The sequence below is a fragment of the Schistocerca serialis genome, chromosome 1, assembly GCF_023864345.2.
Source record: "Schistocerca serialis cubense isolate TAMUIC-IGC-003099 chromosome 1, iqSchSeri2.2, whole genome shotgun sequence".
Classification (NCBI taxonomy): Eukaryota; Metazoa; Arthropoda; class Insecta; order Orthoptera; family Acrididae; genus Schistocerca; species Schistocerca serialis.
Genome location: NC_064638.1, coordinates 760,676,066 through 760,697,057, shown reverse-complemented (window position 1 = coordinate 760,697,057; position 20,992 = coordinate 760,676,066). Strand labels below are relative to the sequence as shown.

The 20,992-nt window shown below is 38.1% G+C and overlaps 1 protein-coding gene across 8 annotated transcripts in view; it reads right to left on the bottom strand.

The window, feature by feature from the left end:
- LOC126482314 (cation-independent mannose-6-phosphate receptor) overlaps positions 1–20,992 on the bottom strand; it is a 768,212-nt gene that overhangs the window by 652,705 nt on the left and 94,515 nt on the right. For all 8 annotated transcript variants that reach the window (XM_050106419.1, XM_050106409.1, XM_050106382.1 and 5 more), the window contains exons 7-9: positions 4,934–5,044; positions 3,291–3,442; positions 2,963–3,176 (exon numbers count right to left, since the gene is read on the bottom strand). In XM_050106419.1, the coding sequence (XP_049962376.1) occupies positions 2,963–3,176; positions 3,291–3,442; positions 4,934–5,044 (477 nt within the window). The remainder of the gene's footprint in view (positions 1–2,962; positions 3,177–3,290; positions 3,443–4,933; positions 5,045–20,992) is intronic.

The following is a 20,992-nucleotide window of genomic DNA, read 5'->3' as shown; positions in this document are numbered from 1 at the left end:
AAGCTGTGTATGTAAGGATAATTGATCATTTTATATCACGCCATTTGCTATCAAATGTACAGTTCAGCTTTAGAAGTTGTTTAACGACTGAAAATGCTATATTCTCTTTTCTCTGTGAGGTACTGGATGGGTTAAACTAAAGGTTTAAAACACTAGGCATATTCTTTGATTTAAATAAGGCATTTGATTGTGGTGAGCAAAAAATACTGATTCAGAAGTTGGACTATTATGGAATACGGGGAGTAGCCCACAATTGGTTCACCTCTTACTTTAGAAACAGCAAAAGGCCATTATCCACAATGTTGAGAATGGCTGTGATATGGGGTTTAAGTGGGGTACTGTCAAGTGATGGGTATCCCAGGGATCAGTGTTGAGGCCACTCCTGTTCCTTATTTATGCAAATGACATGCCCTCTAGTCTTACAGGTAACTCTAAAATATTTCTGTTTGCTGATGACACTAGCTTGATAGCAAAGGATGTTGTGTGCAACACTGGCTTGGTTTAAAATAGTGCAGTTCATGACTTAACTTCATGGCTTGTAGAAAATAAACTAAAGCTAAATCACAGTTAGACTCAGTTTAGCAGTTTCTAACACACAATTCAACAAAACCTGACATTTTAATTTCACAGAATGGGCATATGATTAGTGAAACTGAACAGTTCAAATTTCTAGGTGTTCAAATAGATAGTGAACTGTTGTGGAAATCCCACGTCCAGGATCTTGTTCAAAGACTTAATGCTGCCATTTTTACTATTCGAACGGTATCTCAAGTTAGTGATCGTTCAACATGGAAATTACTCTACTTTGCTTACTTTCATTTGCTTATGTCATATGCTATTATATTTTGGGGCAACTCTACCCATTCTAAAAGGATATTTTCGGCTCAGAAATGGGTGGTTCGGGCAGTAAGTGGTGTAAGTTCATGAACCTCTTGTCAACCCCTGCTCATGATTCTGGGTATTTTGACATTGGCCTCTCAATATATATATTCCTTACTGTCATTTCTTGTTAACAATACTAGCTTATTCTGAAGAATAAGCAGCATTCACTCACTTAATACTCGCTCGAAATCAAACCTGTGTTTGGATCGGACTTGCTTAACTCTTGTGCAGAAAGGTGTGCAGTATACTGCTGCATCCATTTTCAATAAGCTACCACTCAGATCAAAAATCTTAGCCCTAATCCACGTGCTTTCAAATCTAAATTGAAGAGTTTCCTCATGGATCACTTGCTCTATTCTGTTGAGGAATTCCTTAAAAAATTAAGCTGATTCTTGTTGTATTGTTGATTGCGTTTACTTAAACTTATAGATTGACTTTTTTCAGGTTCATAAACATTTTCTTTTTATCTGTTATTACTTTTATGTTGTAATTTCATGTACTGACACATTCCATGACCTTGGAGATTTGCTCCGCAATTTGGTCCTATGGAACTTGGTGTATAAATAAAAAATAAAAAACCTGGTACCTACATCACTACAAGGGTGACTTGGGTTCTTCCACACAACATCAACAGCTGGAGATAAGAAATTACTCTTCAGCATGTACTTGGTCCCTGGCAATCATTTTGGCTATACTCACAGCAATCAGTTTGGTGTGAGAATGTTGCTCATACCAGCACACACAGCTGATGAAAATCAATTTCAGTCACGTTTCAAGTTACATACTCATCAGCCGATAGTGCCAGATGGTGACACGAATGACACTTGCCAAAACATTGCAAAATTTCATTGTAGCCACTTGGTTTGAAATGTGAGAGCTTTTCATCGGTTATGTTGTTGTTTACTTGCTTTTAAATTTTGATGTCTACTTGCTTTTCAATTTATCTCCCCTTTTCCTCAACATAGTGGCATTATATCCTGTATTATACATTCACAGTTTGTACAGCACACCCTCTAGTAATTTTTAAAATGTTCCTTGCAAAATAGAGGAGTGTGAAGATAAAACCACTTTCTAGTCAGATAACATGAATCTAGATTACATTTAATAATTACTCCGCCCCATAAATTTACTGCCAAAGAGCTGTAGAAATTTTTGTGGTACGTAACACAAGAAGTACATCTAGGTCAGTGTTAGCTACCAGAATGCTTTCACACGTTCTTGACAGAAAGGTACCTCCTCTGCTCACAACACAGGAGTTCCATCCTATCAGCCACTGAGAGGCAGCATTCAGTAGGCTTACTCACTTTGAAATCAATGTATAGTGCCTTTGTTATAACATTGTTAATTCCTGACTTATTCAGGATGGAGACAAGTGATCTAATATTATATAAAATGTTTAATAAAATTAATAAAACCTTTTAATGTCAGGATCACAAGAAAATATTATTATATGGTGACTAGTTTCAGTCGATCTCTAAAGATGGCTGCATAATGTTATTTACTTGCAATCTTGACATTAAAAGATTTTATTAAATTTTTTAAAACTTATATAATATTAGATCACTTATCTCTGTCCTGAATACGTCAGGAATTAAAAAGTTTGTTATAAAGTCAACATACACCAGTTTCAAAGTGAGTAAGCCTGCCGAATGCTGCCTATGAATTGTTGATAGGATGAAATCTTAAAGATCTGGAAATCTTGTGTTGTGAGCAGAGGAGGTGCCTATCGGTCAAGAAGGTGTGATACACATTCTGGTAGCTATCGCTGATGTAGATATACGTCTCATATTGTATGGAACATATACTGAAGGAGGAGATGGGCACGGAGATTCTGTATCACCAAAATATTTCTCATCAGTCTCTCATGAATCTTTCATATCCTTCAATTTGGGGGGAAAATGTAGGATTGCTCTTCAATGCAATTAACATTTAAATTAGAGATCAGAATGCTGATTTACAGGCACTTACATTGAAACCTTGAGGAAATTTATAAACTCAATTTTATGTGATTTTGCTTTGTATGTGCATGAAATGGTGGATGAGAGATATTAAAAATGCAGTTAATCAAAATCATACTCACCAACAGCTATCTGCTGTTTGTCTTCCTTTTCCAAACATACACTGATATTTTCCTTGTTATCACATGGTGCAACTAGAGATCCGCACAAGTTGATGCGGAAACTTCCCACTTCAGTTTGCACAACATAGTCAGCTTTACTGTTATGCAAGCTTGTCATATCAAACTGATGGCTATAAATTGGTTCCACCACCATACAATTTTCTCCTTTCGCAACCTACAAAACAGAAGAATAACCTCAGTACAGATGGAAGAAAGAAATATATCGAACTAAAAGATAAATCAAAAAGAATGAATGTAAAACTTCTGTAAATCAAAGCAGGAACACTACCTTCATAGGGCAAGCAATGTTGGTTGGCCAAATAAACGAGGTCACACAATCAGCTGACTGGCTCTCAAATATTGGTGCTCCTTTGGTATTTGTACACTGAAATTTAATTATAGTTCGATACCGTCCTTCACCATTTGGACATAATGATCCCCCTAAAAATTAAATTCAGTAATTAAACATGACAATATAAATTAATATGATAGTGCAAAATCTTGTGACTTGGTAATGTTGGTGGTTGACAGAGCCACTTTCAGATGTGGCTCTGACTCTAATGAAGAAAGCGAAGAGGATCTCAGGATAGTACATTTCACCTTTCAAAGAGTGACAATGTTAATAAACTTCATTGAGGAAGTACATAATTATTTGTGACAGCTCACAGCACTATTCATGCACAGAAAATCTAACCTATTTCTTACCCCTTGTCACAATCTGGATTGAGAATTCTTTCCACCTATTTTAAAGTAGCACAAGAAGTCAGCAGCTACTGTTTTCTTGTACCCTACTTCCTGCTAAGTAACATTTGAAGTACTCAGATCTTTGAGTGAACAGTTTCTTATTAATACAAATTACATTGCACCAAATTTTGTCTGCCATTATACAAAATTATTGTTACTCATTAAATGGCACAAACAATGCCACTGATGTGTTGGGTGTTTCATGAAGTCCCTGCAGTGGTTTTGTTTTCGATTGACCAACAGCATCCACCCCGCAATTTCAACTGTACTACTATACAGTTAATATCCCAAAAACATAGTTCAACTTTTCGTGCATGTGAATTGTAGTTTCGCCTTCAGCATTCAAGAATCACTGCCCACTGTCTAATATGTACATCAGTGTCTACTATGACGTGCAGGGCCTGATGACACAAATAAGCAGACAAATGAGATCGTTATTTTGTTTATTCCCTTTATTAATGTGTATGTGTGGATTTATGTCGATTTCCTTCCTTAGAGCGAGTAGCTATATGTAGGGTGCATAATACTAACTTGGCACCCACCCACGTGGAAATGCGTGTAGTAAAATGGCTTTTCTACAGTCTTTTAAGAATAATTTTGGCTGTTTCTCCTGCAGTATCACTTGTGTCCGATAAGCATTATATTAAATCATGCAGTGTGTCTACCGTAGTTGGTACTTCTATTTTACACTGAATAAATCTGCATCCAACTTAACTTAAGAGTGAGTTCACCTTCTAGTGTCCTTGTTTGGAGTGTACTGAATGCTATACAGCTATTGAATACTGATTCTGTACTGGAACATTGAAATTATTTGTGAAGGAACTATGAAGTTGAAAAAGAGTGAAAATTATAAAAAAAGGCATCAATATATCTTCAGTGCCAACTGTTTACAAACTGAAAATCTGCAGTGGAATCTTTTCAAACTGGAGGTTACACATTTGAACCAAAGAAAAATTTGCCAAATAACAACAATCTGAAACAAAATAAAATATAAGGACATCACTTTGTGACTGCCCCTTGTGCTCCAACCAGCTGAGTAAATATGATAATCCTCTGGCACTAAATTCAAGTGAATTTTGCAACATTTAAACAGCAGTAACTGCACTGGTCAACAACCACTCCCACACTAAACTAAAACTTTCTGTAAAGGTCTAATTAGGTTATCTGTCCATTACTATTTGTACTTACCAGAATAACTTATCTGCAACATACCATTTGTAACTTCAGGTCCTTTTATTACCATGCCTAGATTTATGGCTGTCCCAGCATCAGTAGTCTGGCATACTCCCACAGGTCCATCTAATTTTTTCGCATTCAGCCATGGTCAATGAGAAAATGCAAACAAACAATATCAGTGAACTCCAGAGGTAATAGACACAGATACATCTGCAGTAACAGTTTTATGAAATTCATGAACTATGTGGTCTTATGTAGTGACTAAAAAATTGTATTACATTCAAAATAAATCGCAAATTTGATTATGCGCTTTCTTATCAATAATTTGCAACTGGCACAAATATCTTTGTAGTAATAAAATTTCCAAAGGTTCTACAACTTAACTGAAAAAAAGAGGTTGGTAGGAGGGAAAAACTGACATGCATAATCGTCAGTGAGTTATAGAATGATTTTTTCCCACTCTGCAACAAAGGTGTGCAGGTATGAAACTGTCTGACAGATGAACTCTGTTTCGGATTGAGAATTACTGCCTGCAGAATGTCAGAGTTCAAGTCTGTGTCTTCGTTCGGTACATAGTTTTTATTTGTCAGAGAGCTTCATAAACTATTATTAAATTTAATTACATTACACAACAGATAAAAATTTGAACAGACATTATGTATAGTCTTTTCCCAAGCACAATCTTATCAGAGCCAGTCAAATGAAAACCCCACTGTAATGGAACCATGGAATTGTTCCATTCAAAAGTAATCACCACTTATGGATGAGACAATCAATTCCTGTTTCGTGGAACAGGGTTGGCTGCTGATGGATCCACAACCGCACCCACTCTTGGACTTGCTCCACCAAATGAAAGCGACATCCACACATATCTTTTCACATTACCTAGGTGTGAAAAATACATGGCAAAAAAATCAAGTTGTATGGAGAATGCTGCAGTGTTTCTCAACCAAGTCACATTTTCGCAAGTTCTTCAATGCGCAGCAACATGTACACTGCATTTTTCATATTATGAAAGTATAAATACGAATTCCACCAAACACAGCACATTAGTTTCGGCAGCTTTGAAAATGAGATAGCAATGAATTTTTGACAGCCAGTCACAGCTCACATCACATGATCTCACCAGCCAATGACAGCCGATATTTCAAGAACAAGACGTGATGCAGTCAGTCAATAGCAACATCACTGTTAAGCACCGCGAACACACAAATAGGAAAAGGTAATGGTTTCAATTAGTACACATAGGGTCTAAGGAAAAGGTAATGGTTTCAATTAGTATACATAGGGTCTAGCTACAAGAAAAGCTAAGCTTTCACATATAATATTGAGTCCTTTTTGCACGTGTTACCCTTTAAGACATATCAAACACAAATGTGCCAGTAAAAGTATAAATAATGATGTAAATGTCTGGTCTTATGGATCAGAAATTGTGCTAAGTGGCTGCTCCTTAAACTGTTAAGTTTCCAATGAGTGTCACATGCTATGTGATTTAAGAAATTCATTGAACATTCTGACATGGAACATAGCTCATCTTGCAAAAAAGGAAATTTACTTCAAAAGTAATATTTTCCTGCCACCTGTTAGGAATTAAACAGTTGCGATGTCATGCTCATTTAAATCAGTTAGTTGTTAAAAGTATTGCACAGCCTTTGTCCTAAAGCCTTTGAAAAATTTGGCTGTCGGCAAACTTTTGTCTTTTGTGTGGGCACTGTGTTTTGTTGTTGTAAATGGAACATTTTCTTTGTAACTTAAGTTTTATATAAAAAAAAAAAAACAACAACAAAAAACACACACACACACACACACACACACACACACACACACACACACACACACACGTGTGGGTGGGGGTGGCACGCGCTTACATACATCCATGTATGTTATCTATTTCTGATGAAGGACTAGTTGGCCGAAAGCTCACTTTCTGAGAGTCTTTTTGTTGTGCCTAGCTGCAGTTCAGCATCTACATTAAATGGTGAGTAGCGACTATTCTTTTCAAAGTATTGTTAAGTTTTACTTTGGTGATTTCTCTCATTTATGTTTTATCGCTGAAATACTATTCTGTAGTAGCATATGGAAGCAAAATTCTTTATTAGAGTATAAATTCTTACCAGCCAAAACTACAAAAACTTAACTGAAACTAGAACACGACAAATTCCCGGAGTTCTGAAAATTCCAACCTTTTTTTGGTTTACGCCATAATGAAAAAATTCCTGGTTATTTCCCAGATTGCCCGGGGCATATACACCCTCATCCTCACACACACACACACACACACACACACACACACACACACACACAGAAACCAGTCTACTGGAGGGTAGCAAAAGTGATCCACAAAACCACTGTCTTAATTATCTCGAACAAAAACAAATGACCTCCTCAATACCAATCAGCATGGATACCGAGAACATCAATCATGTGAAAACCAACTTACACTTTTTGACTTACTGAGAGCTTTAGATCAAGGCAACCAGCTTTAGATCAAGGCTGGTTGCCTTGATCTGAAGATAGATTTCCGTATTTCAACTTGATTGCTGCAGTATTTTTTTACTTCCGAAAAGCATCTGACTCAGTACCACATTTACACTTATTGTCAAAAGTTTGATTATATGCAGTGTCAAGTGAAATATGTGGCCGGATTGAGGACTTTTTGGTTGGAAGGACACAGCACATTACCTTGGATAGAGTGTCATCATTAGATGTTGAAGTAAATTCGGGAGTACCCTAGGGAAGTGTGTTGGAACCCTTCCTGTACATGTTGTATATTAACGACCTTGCAGACAATATTAATAGTATATCAGGCTTTTTGCAAATGATGCAGTTATCAACAATGAAGTACTGAAAGAAGCTGCATAAATACTCAGTCAAACCTTGATAAGAATTCAAAGTGGTGCAAAGATTTGCAACTTGCTTATGTAAAACTGTGCACTTCACAAAACACACACACACACACACACACACACACACACACACACAAAACAATAAGAATATAGCATCCCTTGACTATAATATCAATGAGTCACTGTTGGACTCAGTCAACTCATATAAATACCTGAGTGTAACAATCTGTAGTGACATGAAATGGAATGGTCACATAGGCTCAGTCGTGTGTAAACTAGGTGGTAGACTTCAGTTTATTGGAAGAATATTGGTGAACTGCAATCAGTATACAAAGGAGATAGCTTACACATCACTCGTGTGACCCATCCTAGAGTATTGTGCAAGTGTGTGGGACCCGTACCAAATAGGACAAATGGGACAGCAAATTTATACACAGAAGGGAAGCACGAATGGTCAAAGGTTTGTTTAATCCATAGGAGAGCATCACAGAGATACTGAAGGAACTGAACTGGAAGACTCTCTATGATAGATGTAAATTATCCCAAGAAAGTCTATTGACGAAGTTTCAAGAACTGGTTTTACTTGGTGGCTCTACAAATATACTACAATCCCCCACATATCACTAACACTGAACAATGAGAATAGAATTAGAATAATTACTGCATGCACAGAGGCTTCTGAACAATTATACATGAACGGAACAAGAAGAAACCCTAAAAACAGGTACAATGGGATGCATCCACCGCCATATACCTCATGGCAGTTTGCAGTATATATAAGCAGAGGTAGAAAGCAATTATGAAATAATTATAACATTGATGAGAATAGTGTGTGTGGGGGGGAGGGGGGGTGGAGGGGTGGGGGTGGGGGGGGGGGGGGGGTGATAGGGGGAGCAGGAGAGGCAGGAGGCACAGCTTAAATTGCGGCAGCTGAATATTTCTGAAAAGCCCAATTACAAATTTCACTGCTGTGCACCACACAATTCATGGGTTACTTGGCTGAATACACATTCCACCAAGCACTTTAACTTTTCTACAGAAAAGCCAGTTAAGTGTGAAATTGCATCATTACTGCATAATTGGTAATCTATGAAAGAACTCAAATAAATATAAAAAACTAACCTTGAAGCTTGGTCTTTTTAGCTTGTGTTATGCTGATATATCATAAACAAATACACAAAGTGCCAGTAAAATTTTAAATCCAGAATGAGATTTTCACTCTGCAGTGGAGTGTGCGCTGATATGAAACTTCCTGGCAGATTAAAACTGTGTGCCCGACCGAGACTCGAACTCGGGACCTTTGCCTTTCGCGGGCAAGTGCTCTACCAAAGTTTGGAAGGTAGGAGACGAGGTACTGGCAGAAGTAAAGCTGTGAGTACCGGGCGTGAGTCGTTCTTCGGTAGCTCAGATGGTAGAGCACTTGCCCGCGAAAGGCAAAGGTCCCGAGTTCGAGTCTCGGTCGGGCACACAGTTTTAATCTGCCAGGAAGTTCCAAAATTTTAAATAATGGCACAAATGTCTGGTCTTCTGGGGCCAAAATTTTTCTAAATGCTTGGTCCTCAAAGTGTGAAATGTTAAATAAGAGTCAAATGCTCTGTGATGCAAGAAATTCATTACACATTCTCACACGTAACACAACTCATCTAGTGTAAAAGGAAATATACTTTGAAAGTAATGCTTCTCAAACCACCATTCCCAAAATTTTCCCGTGGCCTGTTAAAAATGTCAACAGTTGCAATGTCACACTTATTAAAACCAGTCTGCTGTTACTATATTTTATATAGTCTTTGGCTTAAATCCTCTGACACATTTGAAAACTTGTGTGTGGACTATGTTTAGGTGCTATAAATAAAACATATCCTTTGCAACACAGTTTTATTTTGGTACTATTCTCAAGTTTATGTTTTATTGCTGCAGTATTACCCTGCAGTAGCAGTATTACAGTAGTAGGTCTTATGAGTGAAAATTACAAAATCCTAACTGAAAACCAAACAATGAAAATTCTTGGAATTCTAAAAAATTCCCAGGGTTTTCCCAGATGAAAAAATTCCCTTGTTTTTGCCACATTTCCTGGTTCTTCCTGGGCATATACACCCAGCTGAAACTGACTGCAGAAGGTTCCTACAGCATGCCAACACACATTTTGCCCAACACCCATGAAGGTAAGATAAGAGATATTAGAGGTCACATGGAGGCAGACAGACACTCGTTTTTCCCTTGCTGTATTTTTGAATGGGACATGAAAGGAAATGACTAGTAGAAGTACAAGGTACCCTCTATCAGGCATTATACAGTGGCTTGCGGATTATGTATGTATGTATGTGTATGTATGTACGTATGTATGTATGCATGCAGGTCAGAGAAAAAAGGAACATCTTGTAAAAGACTATTTACTTGCTTTAATATTTTCTCAGTTTATGCAGTGTATATGGTAGAGACCATTATGCTAGTGAAAAATAGACACTAAGGTCACCAATAGGATCATGCAGATTCACAATCATGATACAAGGCATGAAACAGACTTTCACATGGTTAACAGAACATTAATGTTAGCAGTGAAAAGTTCATGTCAAGCTGATTTTTCATAATTTTCTTCCAAATGATCTCAAGATGTAGTAAGGAAATAAATTTACCAAGTGACTTAAGCAGTGGCTTATCCATAAATGCTCATGAAATTTGGATTTAAAATAAATAATAATGTAAGCAACAATGCTGTCCTAGAAATAAGTATAATAGTAAATTACATAAGATCCTACTATTCATAAAGGAATTAATTACTGTCCTACAGCTTGCATTAGATAATTGAACAACATTGGATGAAAACTGTCTGTGTACACAAATAATGCTGTAATTTGTACTTTGTTGATATCGGCAAAGTATGTAAAATTACATATTACAAGCAGAAAATAAATCTGATATGTCTTGTAAGCTACATTTCCAATTAAGTAATTGGAGCCAAACTAGCTTCAAACCTGCAGGTTTCAAACATTTTTTTCTATAATCAAAAAGTTACAAGCCTTGCAACATAGGAAAGTGCAGCATTAGTGAATGAAAAAGTTTCAATTTTTTGGTAAACATGTACAACTTCCTATTAGAAGTCTTGCTATGTCACTGATAATTTATTTTTATTCTATGACAATTGGAAAGATTTACAGACATGTTTGATTAGAATTGCAGACAATAAAAAATGAAAAAAAAAAGATACCTCTTTTGTGCAAATGGTGAATAATCTCTCTGACAGGCCATGTGAATATGTTTTGGATCACGCAAAAAAAATAAGAAAAGATTTCCTAATGCTTCAACATTAAAAAGGACAACATGCCTTCATGTTTTGCCACTCACCAGCATGGTGGATCAAAAAAGATCAATCCAACATCAACCAGTGAGAGTAGTAATGTTGGCAACTAACAGCGAAAAGGAGTTTGCCACCATCTGGCAAAGCTCAGCAATAACAATAACCATAGCAGCAGCAATAATAGCTGTTCCAGTACGTTGATGCACATAGCACTTTTTTTCTGGTCAGTCTCTCTCACATTGTTGATAGGTGCAAGTTCAGTGATAGAAATGGGGATTATGTATTAATGCTGGCAGTATAAGTTTGCAGACACAATAGAGAAAACCTTGTAATAAGCTGTATTTCTTTACAAAGGTTCATAAAAAAATTAAAGAAACAAGACCCACAGAAAAAAGTCACAATTTAACTTCAATAACAATCTTAGGCTTACACTGAGATAGAAAGCTGCTCCCAGCAGTCACAGGTGTTGAAAATATTATTAGACTGTCAGTAATAGCCACATTGCAAATCAGGGAGCATTTGCTGGGAGTCCCTAAATCTCAACATATTTAGCAGAACAGGAAGCCATCCATAACTGTTTATCAAATACTGAAATGGGTATAACCAAAAAAATTCAGGCAGTTTGCTATGATATGACAGCAAGCAACACAAATCAATTACATGTCAAAGACGGATTTGGGGACGGGGGGAATAAGATTAATAATAATAATAATAATAATAATAACCTGTCGTGAATCTCTTGCCATCATCATCATATTTTTGGATTAGTTAGTTATGATTTACATATATTGAAGCAATGAAGTGCCTCATGCTGTCCACTCTACTTACTCATCAATGAGATGATTACAGACAGCTTCTGGAGTTAACAGAAGGCTTTCATAAGAACAAGATATAATTTCACCTCCAGAAGCTGTAAATCATACAAGGCAGATGATAAGAACAGTTTTAATATCTTTTTCAACATCCATTTCAGTTATCTAATCGGGAGAAGAGCTTTTAAGAGTATGAATTTTTCTTGCTCAAATATACGCATGAGCCTAGCTTCTGTCATCAGAATGAATTAAAGCATCTCATCCCGATTTCCTATTCACAGATAAATTATTGAAACATTGATCTGAAAATCAGTAAGGTAGGTGCAAACAATGTTTCCATCCAAGTCTGATACTTTTGATCCTGGAATTGTGGCTTCATTCTCATTTGATCTGAAGGCAAATGCAGGTGAAGGAGAAGGAGAAGTATAGGAAGATGAAATAAAATCAACTGAACATGCACAATGTGTGTCAAAGAGGTCTTTCTACCTTTATGAAAACTGAGTTATTGTCCTTTGCAACTACTAGTAAAAACACATTCCTCAGGCAATTTTCTATAACCACCACCTTCTCGACAAATATCATTTAACAGAGAAGAATGACTTTTGTTACAAAAACGAAACTGAAATAAAAGATTGGCAAACGATCTCTCTTACACAAGACGAGGGCATTGCTAACTAAACCATAATCTTTCATGTTTTCCATTTTCTATGTATTTGCTTCAGAATGTTTTGTACATGTTAGTTACTTAGTAAGTTACAAATTAAATAAATCATCCAAACAATTCATTTATCAAAATAATGTGGAATAAGTCAGTTTCACGTATCTGATACACAATTAGTGTTGACAGGAACACACACATTATTTCTTAGTCTTACGTAACTACCAAGTGGTTTGGTGGCCTTGATGTGATCCCATGAATTTATTTAATAAAACAGAAATGGTAGAGAAGCAGAAGAGTATATTACTTTACAATAAAAGTAATTGATTGCACTATTTTCCAACTTCAAGGCTTTTGCCCAGTCTCCTCACAAGTTTTTGATTAAGCAGGAATTTTTCACTGCAAGCAACAAAATTTTACCTTTAGGAAAATTACTTTTAGTTAATGGCTGCCCAGAGGATACATGTACAACATACATATAAACATTTTGTTTTGAAGTTCAGTGTTTATACTTCTGAATACTGTTACTTTAAATAATAATAATATGCTTTTAGGCATCTATCTTCATGAGAAAAATGTATGCTAGCTGGAATGTATGAAAACACAAACTATGACAAGCTACCAGATCAGTAGTTGATGGAGGTCATGCAAAGCCTCACAACCTAGTTATTAAGATTTCAATAAAATAACCCACAAATGTGCTGAAACATGTTTGTGCAAACAAAGTACCTTAAGAAGAATTTTGCAGCTTGCATATACAAGTGGAACCCACTGTCACAATCTGTTCCGGAAACACAGGTGCTGTTGCAGCATCCAAAAAGACATGCTTAGTTTACATCTTCTAAAATGTAAAACAGGCACCTACGAAAAGGTATGTATAATGTACAGACCACACTGACAAAGCCAGAAATCTTTTGTGGTACAAAGAATAAGACTGCCAGTGATGAGGCTATTAGAGTTGAGAACACAAGCCCAGAATGGACAAGATTGGAGGCTGAATTAGATGACTCCTACTAAAAGTAACCATACAGCCGTAAATTTTAAGCAACTAAGAAACCACAGCAATTAAGGAACAGCAGAAAACCTACATCTGAATAGCTCCATACTGAAAATGTCTGTTATTCAATTATTTCTTACTCCATCGATCCAACTGTGACAAACTCACAAGGATATAGAGTGTGTCAGTAAACAATCTATATGTATAGAATTAAAGCGAAAATAACTATGAATATTTACATGAGTACGGTACCCACATCATTGTCCAAACTTACACTATGGTATATCACACTCAAAATTTCTGGTCCATAGATCTATTAGGTTTTTTCATTGTTGCTAAAAACTCTTCCAAACTGTAAAATGACCAATCCGGTAGAAATTGCTTCAAATGCTTCCCAAAAGAGGAATCTTTGTCAAATTTGCTTTTAATATCTGAAGGGAGAGCATTAAAAGCTTTTGCACCAGGTAACTGTACAACACCCTTTTGCACCATAGCCAGGTTTATACAATCACCATGTAAATCGTGCTTTCTCCTAGTATCACATCCACGGTATTCACTATTTCTTTTATAAAACCCAATATTTTTGTTGATGAAACACATAAAGGAAAATACGTACTGGGAAGTAATAGTCAACATTTACCCAGCCGACAGGATTATACTGTGGAAATGAAAAAGTAAATGGTCAAGTATCAACCTCAGAAAGCAGGAAAATAGCTCACATGCTGAAAGTAAGACTGCAGAATAGGAAAATTATGAAGGCTAAGCTGGAGTTCAAGAATACACAAAACAGTTCTCCATGGTGTACGCTACACTTGCACAATGTGAATAATACAACATCTTACAGAGCTCCTCCAAATTCTCCTACACCCGTGCAATTCTCATATGCACTTCCCAGTATGTCTATTGCTTATGAATTTTGTTTCAAGGTCAAAAATGGGTTTCTATTACACAACCACAATACAACACAGCAAAGTAATTTCCATGTAAATCTTTCCTCCTTGGCTATAACTAAAGAAAGGCTTCTGCATTCTGTGCAGATGTGTTAAAGAAGCTGCCATTTGTTGAAATTCAAGAACTGAAGATTCTTCTTGTGGTGCATGCTGGGACGTCCCCTGCATATTTTGGCCATTGCAATTACATGTATTTATTGCTGGTTAGGTACGGCCCCTGCCTCACCCAGGAGGTTGTTTGCAAACAGAAGAGGCAAGGTACTGTGTACACTCAAGCCTTCAGCAGCCGTCACAGCATCTGGAGCAACAGCCTATCCGCTATGTGGCGTACAAGTCACAAAAACACAGCACAGCAGTCAGGGGCACTGATTTACGTCCAAGCAGTCATATTCTCACATGATACTGCGCACTGTGTCCTTCTGTAGGTGGCTACTTAGGTCGGTGCTGCAACCCTTGAAGACCAGTTATGTCCCGAACTTTGAGTGATCAACAGCAGCCACCTCAAGTCTGCACTACGGGTCTCTGCTACAGGCCCTGCCTGCCGCTGTCTGCCAAGGTGTCATCTCACTATGAGCCACGTCCAGCACTGCACTTCCATCCCAAGGGCACCATTTTGCAGTATTCGTTGTGACTGGCCACAAACTCATCATCGTGTGGGACCGTGTCGATATGGCACCTTGCTGCTCACCAGATGACCGCCTATGAGCTCTCAGCCATGAAGGACTTTGACATTAGCAACTGACTGCCTAAAAGCTCCTAGTCTTGTAGGACCGTGTCGTCACAGCACTGCTGCTCATCAGCAGACTGGCTACATGTTTGCAGCCTCATTGGACTGTGTCATCATTGATCTTCCCTGCTCAAGACAATGCTGTTCTCAAGTTGCGTGAACATTATTCTCAGAAGTTGTATTTAGTTTGGTTCTTATAATAAACAGTTGTTAGTTTGAAGAGTGAACTTCACTACAACCAGTTACCGTATTTACTCGAATCTAAGCCGTACTTTTTTTCTGGTTTTTGTAATTAAAAAAAAACCGCCTGCGGCTTAGAATCGAGTGCAATGCACGCAGAAGTTCTGAAAAATGTTGGTAGGTGCCGCCACAACTAACTTCTGCCATCGAATATATGTAGCGCTACATAGGCATGCTTTGTAGGCACAAAGATAAATACTGGCGCCAAAACCTCTGCATCAGTAAATAAATTTTTAAAAAACGGTAGAAGACAAGCTTTTTTTCTCCGCCGGAGTTTCAACTACTGCATTTCCATACATTATCCAACGAAGTAAATACAAATTCCGTATTGTTCATCTTCGAATGTAGCAGAATTTCAATGTACTCCGAAAATTTGACTGCCAAGACTGTTTGGGATGTTAGTCAATATGGCCAACTCTATGTTCTGAATTTTTTCCTACCTGTGAGAAGAGATGGTTGGTAATAGGAACCTGTTGAAATGTGAATCACATGCAGTATTCTCTTCACCATAAGAATAATACGAATATAAACATTTTGCCATGTATTCTTTCGTGTTTGCTGCTATCTCATTTAAATCCCATCTGCCTAATAAACTACGAAACTAGGGTGAGACAACAGCAAACGCGGAAGAATATACGTATCATGTCATGTTTATATACGTATTATTCTTATGCCTAATAGTGATACAGTCAGAAATGAAGCACGGCAATTGACTAGATTTTTAAATCTAAGATGACTAATTTCTGTGCAGAATTTGATGTACTAAAGAAGCGGCCGCAAAGGTTCTCAAATGGAGAAAAATTTTCACCTAACTCTCGTTCAGAACATGTTCTATATACGCAGTCTATTATTTGGTTCTTGTTGATCATTGTCAAAGAAAGCAGCAGTGTGAGTAACAACAAATAGCAGTCTCTTGCCATTGTTTCGCTAATGAGACGATTCCTCCCTCTTTTTTTTTAATTGTAAGCGGCGGTAGCATGCACAAAAGCAAGCCATGCTGCGAGCGGCGACAGGCCGTAAACACGCACTATCAGAATGCGGCAAACAATGCATGACACAGTACAGTAATGCATTTTCAGTTTAGAGTGATATAAACACCTATATCAAAGCAAACGGCACTTATCAGATCAAAGCAAAATAAGCAATCGATTCAAACCAGACGAAGCACGTGAAAAAGGAAGGGTACCCGTATAAACACGGACGGAGCGCCTGATGCACAGCAATGGCTACCTGGTAAAGTTTAACTGCTAAGTTTACGACTCGAACCAAACTACTGTAGCTGTATCGTCATTCATTCGACCTAAATTGTCTCTCATATTACAATGGACCAACTTTGTTTCGATTTGGAGGTGCGGCTCAAAACTTTTCTCTCCCCTTGAACTTCAATTCTCAAATTTCAGGTGCGGCTTAGATTCGGGAATTTTTTTTTTCCCTTTATTTCGAGTCTCATTTTTCAGGTGCGGCTTAGATTTGAGTAAATACGGTACACTATTCGGTAAATAACATTACATTGGCAAAGAGTCTGATTCTCATGTGTTCATGTGTGTTAGTGCCTACAGGACTGTTGTCTTCTCTTCTTGACATTGGTCACGAGGTAATAGGTTTAGTGTTTTGATCTTCAAGCCTGTTCTGGTGTTTCAATGAGTATTAGTTCATTTCTTGAGCAGGGTATGTTTTCAAGTTTGTTAGTGTGGTTTTTCAACTCAGTGTATTTTTACTTGTGTATTAGGTCATTCTGTGGGGGTAACACTTTCTTGCTTTTTGTGTTGTTACAGTCTGCATCCCCCCCCATGAACCATGGACCTTGCTGTTCGTGGGGAGGCTTGCGTGCCTCAACGATACAGATAGCTGTACCGTAGGTGCAACCACAACGGAGGGGTATCTGTTGAGAGGCCAGACAAACGTGTGGTTCCTGAAGAGGGGCAGCAGCCTTTTCAGTAGTTGCAGGGGCAACAGTCTGGATGATTGACTGCTCTGGCCTTGTAACATTAACCAAAATGGCCTTGCTGTTCTGGTACTGGTACTGGTACTGGTGCTGAAAGCAAGGGGAAACTACAGCCATAATTTTTCCCGAGGGCATGCAGCTTTACTGTCTGATTAAATGACGATGGCGTCCTCTTGCGTAAAATATTCCGGAGGTAAAATAGTCCTCCATTCGGATCTCCGGGCGGGGACTACTCAGGAGGATGTCGTTATCAGGAGAAAGAAAATTGGCGTTCTACGGATCGGAGCGTGGAATGTCAGATCCCTTAATCGGGCAGGTAGGTTAGAAAATTTAAAAAAGGAAATGGATAGGTTAAAGTTAGATATAGTGGGAATTAGTGAAGTTCGGTGGCAGGAGGAACAAGACGTCTGGTCAGGTGAATACAGGGTTATAAGTACAAAATCAAATAGGGTTAATGAAGGAGTGGGTTTAATAATGAATAAAAAAATAGGTGTACGGGTAAGCTACTACAAACAGCATAGTGAACGCATTATTGTGGCCATGATAGACACGAAGCCCACACCTACTACAGTAGTAAAAGTTTATATGCCAACTAGCTCTGCAGATAACGAAGAAATTGATGAAATGTATGATGAGATAAAAGAAATTATTCAGGTAGTGAAGGGAGACGAAAATTTAATAGTCATGGGTGACTGGAATTCATCAGTAGGAAAAGGGAGAGAAGGAAACATAGTAGGTGAATATGGATTGGGGCTAAAAAATGAAAGAGAAAGCCGCCTGGTAGAATTCTGCGCAGAGCATAACTTAAACATAGCTAATACTTGGTCTAAGAATCATAACAGAAGGTTGTATACATGGAAGAACCCTGGAGATACTAAAAGGTATCAGATAGATTATATAATGGTAAGACAGAGATTTAGGAACCAGGTTTTAAATTGTAAGACATTTCCAGGGGCAGATGTGGACTCTGACCACAATCTATTGGTTATGACCTGTAGATTAAAACTGAAGAAACTGCAAAAAGGTGGGAATTTAAGGAGATGGGACCGGGATAAACTGAAAGAACCAGAGGTTGTACAGAGTTTCAGGGAGAGCATAAGGGAACAATTGACAGGAATGGGGGAAAGAAATACAGTATAAGGAGAATGGGTAGCTTTGAGAGATGAAGTAGTGAAGGCAGCGGAGGATCAAGTAGGTATAAAGACGAGGGCTAGTAGAAATCCTTGGGTAACAGAAGAAATATTGAATTTAATTGATGAAAGGAGAAAATATAAAAATGCAGTAAATGAAGCAGGCAAAAAGGAATACAAACGTCTCAAAAATGAGATCAACAGGAAGTGCAAAATGGCTAAGCAGGGATGGCTAGAGGACAAATGTAAGGATGTAGAGGCTTATCTCACTAGGGGTAAGATAGATACTGCCTAGAGGAGAATTTAAGAGACCTTTGGAGAAAAGAGAACCACTTGTATGAATATCAAGAGCTCAGATGGAAACCCAGTACTAAGCAAAGAAGGGGAAGCAGAAAGGTGGAAGGAGTATATAGAGGGTCTATACAAGGGTGATGTACTTGAGGACAATATTATGGAAATGGAAGAGGATGTAGATGAAGATGAAATGGGAGATACGATACTGCGTGAAGAGTTTGACAGAGCACTGAAAGACCCGAGTCGAAACAAGGCCTCGGGAGTAGACAACATTCCATTAGAACTACTGACGGCCTTGGGAGAGCCAGTCCTGACAAAACTCTACCATCTGGTGAGCAAGATGTATGACACAGGCAAAATACCCTCAGACTTCAAGAAGAATATAATAATTCCTATCCCAAAGAGAGCAGGTGCTGACAGATGTGAAAATTACCGAACTATCAGTTTAATAAGTCACAGCTGCAAAATACTAATGCGAATTCTTTACAGACGAATGGAAAAACTGGTAGAAGCCGTCCTCGGGGAAGATCAGTTTGGATTCCGTAGAAATATTGGAACACGTGAGGCAATACTGACCCTACGACTTATCTTAGAAGCTAGATTAAGGAAAGGCAAACCTACGTTTCTAGCATTTGTAGACTTAGAGAAAGCTTTTGACAATGTTGACTGGAACACTCTCTTTCAAATTCTAAAGGTGGCAGGGGTAAAATACAGGGAGCGAAAGGCTATTTACAATTTGTATAGAAACCAGATGGCAGTTATAAGAGTCGAGGGACGTGAAAGGGAAGCAGTGGTTGGGAAGGGAGTAAGACAGGGTTGTAGCCGCTCCCCGATGTTATTCAATCTGTATATTGAGCAAGCAAGTGAAGGAAAGAAAAGAAAAATTCGGAATAGGTATTAAAATCCATGGAGAAGAAATAAAAACTTTGAGGTTCGCCGATGACATTGTAATTCTGTCAGAGACAGCAAAGGATTTGGAAGAGCAGTTGAACATTTGGACAGTGTCTTGAAAGGAGGGTATAAGATGAACATCAACAAAAGCAAAACGAGGATAATGGAATGTAGTCAAATTAAGTTGGGTGATGCTGAGGGAATTGGATTAGGAAATGCCACACTTAAAGTAGTAAAGGAGTTTTGCTATTTGGGGAACAAAATAACTGATGATGGTCGAAGTAGAGAGGATATAAAATGTAGACTGGCAATGGCAAGGAAAGCGTTTCTGAAGAAGAGAAATTTGTTAACATCGAGTATTGATTTAAGTGTCAGGAAGCCGTTTCTGAAAGTATTTGTATGGGGTGTAGCCATGTATGGAAGTGAAACATGGACGATAAATAGCTTAGACAAGAAGAGAATAGAAGCTTTTGAAATGTGGTGCTACAGAAGAATGCTGAAGATTAGATGGGTAGTTCACATTACTAATGAGGAGGTATTGAATAGAATTGGGGAGAAGAGGAGCTTGTGGCACAACTTGACTAGACGAAGCGATCGGTTGGTAGGACATGTTCTGAGACATCGAGGGATCACCAATTTAGTATTGGAGGGCAGCGTGGAGGGTAAAAATCGTAGAGGGAGACCAAGAGATGAATACACTAAACAGATTCAGAAGGATGTAGGTTGCAGTAGGTACTGGGAGATGAAGAAGCTTGCACAGGATAGAGTAGCATGGAGAGCTGCATCAAACCAATCTCAGGACTGAAGACCACAACAACAATAACACACAGTCTGCATGTAATAGTATTCATCGTATTCTGCGATTCCTACAAGGCAAGTTTCTCGTTATATGCATGCTTTTGAAATGAAATAAGTTTCTTAGCAGTTGTCTCTTATGCCTAGTCCAGGTGCTGTGTTTTATAAGTGTGAATTCTCTTAACTGATGCTGTTGGTCCTAGTTGTTTGAAGTAATTAAAAATTCAAGTTTCAGTTAACTGGCAGCGTATTTTTGCTTGAGGTTCAAACATCATTTTGTCTTTTCAAGTTTGTTCCATCATCAGAGCTGTCTTTGTCCCCAGTCATTCACACACACTGCATGCAAATTCAGTCCCTGTTGCAGGGTGTAATTCAGCTCACTCAGGTTTCGACTTCTACAGCCACATCTCGGCATGCCGCTACCGCAACTGCGGCAAATTTTCAGATGCATGACGCTCAGAAAGAGGACTGGGACCTGTACTACCAACAGT